The sequence below is a fragment of the Lynx canadensis genome, chromosome B4 (assembly GCF_007474595.2).
Source record: "Lynx canadensis isolate LIC74 chromosome B4, mLynCan4.pri.v2, whole genome shotgun sequence".
Lineage (NCBI taxonomy): Eukaryota > Metazoa > Chordata > Mammalia > Carnivora > Felidae > Lynx > Lynx canadensis.
Window position 1 is genome coordinate 39,804,460 of NC_044309.1, and position 4,221 is coordinate 39,808,680.

Sequence of the window (4,221 nt, forward strand, 5' to 3'; positions counted from 1 at the left end):
ACGAGGGGGCGAGGGCGGCGACTTTGCCAAGCGCCTCTCGGATGCTGCCGCGGCGCCGGTCGCCGCTCCCGCCGGGTACTGCAAAGGCGACCTGCCGCATTCCGACTCGGGCTCTCCGCCGACTCAGCACCGCCCCTGCGCCAAGCCGGCCGGCCAGGTAGGGGGCTCCCCCGTCCGGGGCTGCAGAAGCGGGGGTAGGGGCACCGGGTGGGAGAAGCCAGGGGTGTGGGGATGCTGCCCGGGACCTAGAGCTCCCTCAGCGTCTCTCGGCGCTTTCCCGATCTTTAGTTTAACGAAGTTGTAAACAGATCGGCTGTTGGGCATTGGGGAAAGTGGGATGGAAGAGCCCAAACTTGGATTTCCGGGTGTCTGCGTGTGTCTGTCTGTGTGTATGTGCTAACCCTAGCAAGAGTCCAGTGCTTTCTAAACAAGCTAGAGGTCTGTGCTCTTCGGTGTCTGTAGGTCCGTCCCATCTGAATGCTTCTGATTTTCTACCCCCGTATCACTTTCTATTTCTCTGCAGCGTCCATCGATCGCCCTGGTGGGAGCTTAGAAGGCGGCAGGCGAAGAGGGGTAGGAGGGGGGAGAGCCGAGGAGAAGCAAAAGGGGTGGCAGGCAAGGGGATCTGCTGAGCTGGCTCTGCACCCGGTCCTAGGAGGGTCGCAGAGGGGAGGGGAGGCCAGGGTGACCCCCGAATGGATGGCCGGGTCCGCTAGAACGGCACTGCGTTAAGACACCTTCCAGCAGGAAGAAATACCAACCCTCCCCCCCCCCCCACGACAAAAAGCTGCACCCGGGCTGCAGGCGAGGGGGGATTCCAAACTGAGCAAAAGACAGGGTAGAGGGGAAGGTAAGGAGAAGGGAAGTCATAGATCTCTCCACCTGCTGGTTTTGAAGCCCCTCCCCCTGAACGTGGGGGGAGTCGCGCACTCCGGTGGGGGGGGCGCTTGGGTCCCCCCCACCCCTCCTCTCCCGCTGCTTCCCACCCCCGGCCCTCTCCTGGTCTCTCACCCCTGTGCCCCGCTTCCACCATGACGGTGATGTCCGGAGAGAACGTGGACGAGGCTTCGGCCGCCCCGGGCCACCCCCAGGAAGGCAGCTACCCCCGGCCGGCGGAGCACGATGACCACGAGTGCTGTGAGCGCGTGGTGATCAACATCTCCGGGCTGCGCTTCGAAACGCAGCTCAAGACCCTGGCGCAGTTCCCTAACACACTGCTGGGCAATCCTAAGAAACGCATGCGCTACTTCGACCCCCTGAGGAACGAGTACTTCTTCGACCGCAACCGGCCGAGCTTCGACGCCATCCTCTACTACTACCAGTCGGGAGGCCGCCTGCGGAGGCCGGTCAACGTGCCCCTGGACATGTTCTCCGAGGAGATCAAATTTTACGAGCTGGGCGAGGAGGCCATGGAGAAGTTCCGGGAGGACGAGGGCTTCATCAAGGAGGAGGAGCGCCCCCTGCCCGAGAAGGAATACCAGCGCCAGGTGTGGCTGCTCTTCGAGTACCCTGAGAGCTCGGGGCCCGCCCGGGTCATCGCCATCGTCTCCGTCATGGTCATTCTCATCTCCATCGTCATCTTTTGCCTGGAGACTCTACCTGAGCTGAAGGATGACAAGGACTTCACAGGCACCGTGCACCGCATCGACAACACTACGGTGATCTACAATTCCAACATCTTCACGGACCCCTTCTTCATCGTGGAAACCCTATGCATCATCTGGTTCTCCTTTGAGCTGGTGGTGCGCTTCTTCGCCTGCCCCAGCAAGACAGACTTCTTCAAAAACATCATGAACTTCATCGACATTGTGGCCATCATCCCTTATTTCATCACCCTAGGCACCGAGATAGCCGAGCAGGAGGGAAACCAGAAGGGCGAGCAGGCCACTTCGCTGGCCATCCTCAGGGTCATCCGGTTGGTAAGGGTTTTTAGAATCTTCAAACTCTCCCGCCACTCTAAGGGCCTCCAGATTCTGGGCCAGACCCTCAAAGCTAGTATGAGAGAGCTAGGGCTGCTCATCTTTTTCCTCTTCATTGGGGTCATACTGTTTTCTAGTGCAGTGTATTTTGCCGAGGCGGAAGAAGCTGAGTCGCACTTCTCCAGTATCCCCGATGCTTTCTGGTGGGCGGTGGTGTCCATGACCACTGTAGGATACGGTGACATGTACCCTGTGACAATTGGAGGCAAGATCGTGGGCTCCTTGTGTGCCATCGCTGGTGTGCTGACAATTGCCCTGCCCGTACCTGTCATTGTGTCCAATTTCAACTATTTCTACCACCGAGAAACTGAGGGGGAAGAGCAGGCTCAGTTGCTCCACGTTAGCTCCCCTAATTTAGCCTCTGACAGTGACCTCAGTCGGCGCAGTTCCTCTACTATCAGCAAATCTGAGTACATGGAGATCGAAGAGGATATGAATAATAGCATAGCCCATTACAGACAGGCCAATATCAGAACTGGCAATTGCACCACAGCTAACCAAAACTGCGTTAATAAGAGCAAGCTACTCACCGATGTTTAAAAAGCCAATCAAACTAAAAAAAAGCCCCACTTAGCAGCTTGAAAGACTTAAAAAAAAAAAAAGAACAAAAACCTAGTGACCCACGTCACTGTTTGTAGATACTTTACTAAATAGCCTTTGAATGCTCTGTTTAACTGTCAATGCATTGTTGCATTGAGGATGGGGGGGGGGGGATGGTGAACCAGAAGCTTTCAAGATTCATGCAAAAAGAAACTATTTTCATTTTATTAAAAAATGGGAAAAGAAAGTGTATTTTCTAAAACTGGTTTAAAACAATTCAGTCCACGAGCTAGTCTAGGTAAAATAAGATTCATATGCTTCCCCATACCGAAACATTTTTAATCCTTTGGCTTCTTTAACTTTTTTCTTTTACTAAAAACCAGACGATCACTTAGAAATATAAAATTTAAATTTGCATGGGACTCCATTATAAAACTTTTGCAAACTGCACAGCACATTTAAGACAGTGCATCTGATGTATTATATGTAACATGATATACCAGCCAAAAGGGGCAATGAACAAATGTATTTGTGTTGATCATCCCAACCGTATATTACAAGGTGAAAACCCCCACAAGTGCACATACATGCACGCAAAATTATTTAAGACTGGTTCATAAAGCACCTTATACATCTGATACTGGTCCTGGTCTGCAGGGATTTTCCCTCTGCCCCATTTCCCCTGCTCATCCATACTATTCTCTAAGAAAAAAGAACACTGAAGTAAATTAACTGGTTCGTCTGCAGTGCTGCTAAATTTCTCAACTGCAGGTGAGCCAAACACAGGTCTTTTCTCACCAGTCCTGCACCCTGACCCCTGGCCTCCAGAACTGGATGTAAAATCTTAGCCTCCTTATTGCAAGAGAGCACAAATGGAACTAAATGTAAGCATGTTTGAATCTGATCATATTTATTTTATAATCGCATGCCAAGAACGTTAACTCAGACAATAGGGGATAAGCTTACGTTGGGATCAACTCTTCTAAAAATAGATCCTTTTTTCATTTGCATTCACCGAAAGTGCACTCCTTCATTTATTAACTATTTTATTAGTAAATAAAGTACTGTATTTAAGTGCATATGTTAGTCAGATGGGAACAATAACTTTTTGGAGCTCAAAGCATGTTCTCTTATTCAGCATTATGGCCTATTTGATTAAGGTGTACCTTGAATTAATTAATGCATGATTTCAGTAAAAAAAAAATTTAAATCATAAAAATTAAAAGTTTGTGGGATGAAGGGCCCAAAAGAAAATAATGGGGGGTGGGGGGTGGGGGCCACTCAGTTGATTTTCCTGCCTTTGCTCAGGGAAATGTCAGGTTTCTGTGCAGGTGTAGGCAGAGAGAGGACCAATATGCCCATCCCTTAAAGGGAAGCTATGTGGAAAACTAAATAAGTCATCAAGGTATATATAGCAACACCTAAGAACAGGTATTCTTTCTAGCTGAAAATAAACACAAGCAAAACAAACAAACAAACAGACAAACAAACAAACAAACAAAAAAAGGTGCAATACTGCATGTTTTTGGTGCATTCTTAGGATGTAAATGAACATGTTTATCTCTTGTATGCATCCAAAGCAGAGCTGATTTCTTTTTGCAGTCATGATTTGAGGTCTGTAGAGACTTCAGCCCTCCCCTTGAGGCTCCCTGAAGAAACTCAACCAATTGATTTAATAGTTGCTTAGTGCCTTTATCCTGTA

At 49.8% G+C, this 4,221-nt stretch overlaps 1 protein-coding gene across 1 annotated transcript; it reads left to right on the forward strand.

Moving 5' to 3' along the window:
- Positions 1-333: 333 nt before the first annotated feature.
- Positions 334-3,563, forward strand: KCNA1 (potassium voltage-gated channel subfamily A member 1). Its single transcript, XM_030322478.1, has one exon. It carries the CDS (start codon positions 1,032-1,034, stop codon positions 2,517-2,519), a length of 1,488 nt encoding a protein of 495 aa, XP_030178338.1. The 5' UTR covers positions 334-1,031; the 3' UTR covers positions 2,520-3,563.
- Positions 3,564-4,221: the final 658 nt, after the last annotated feature.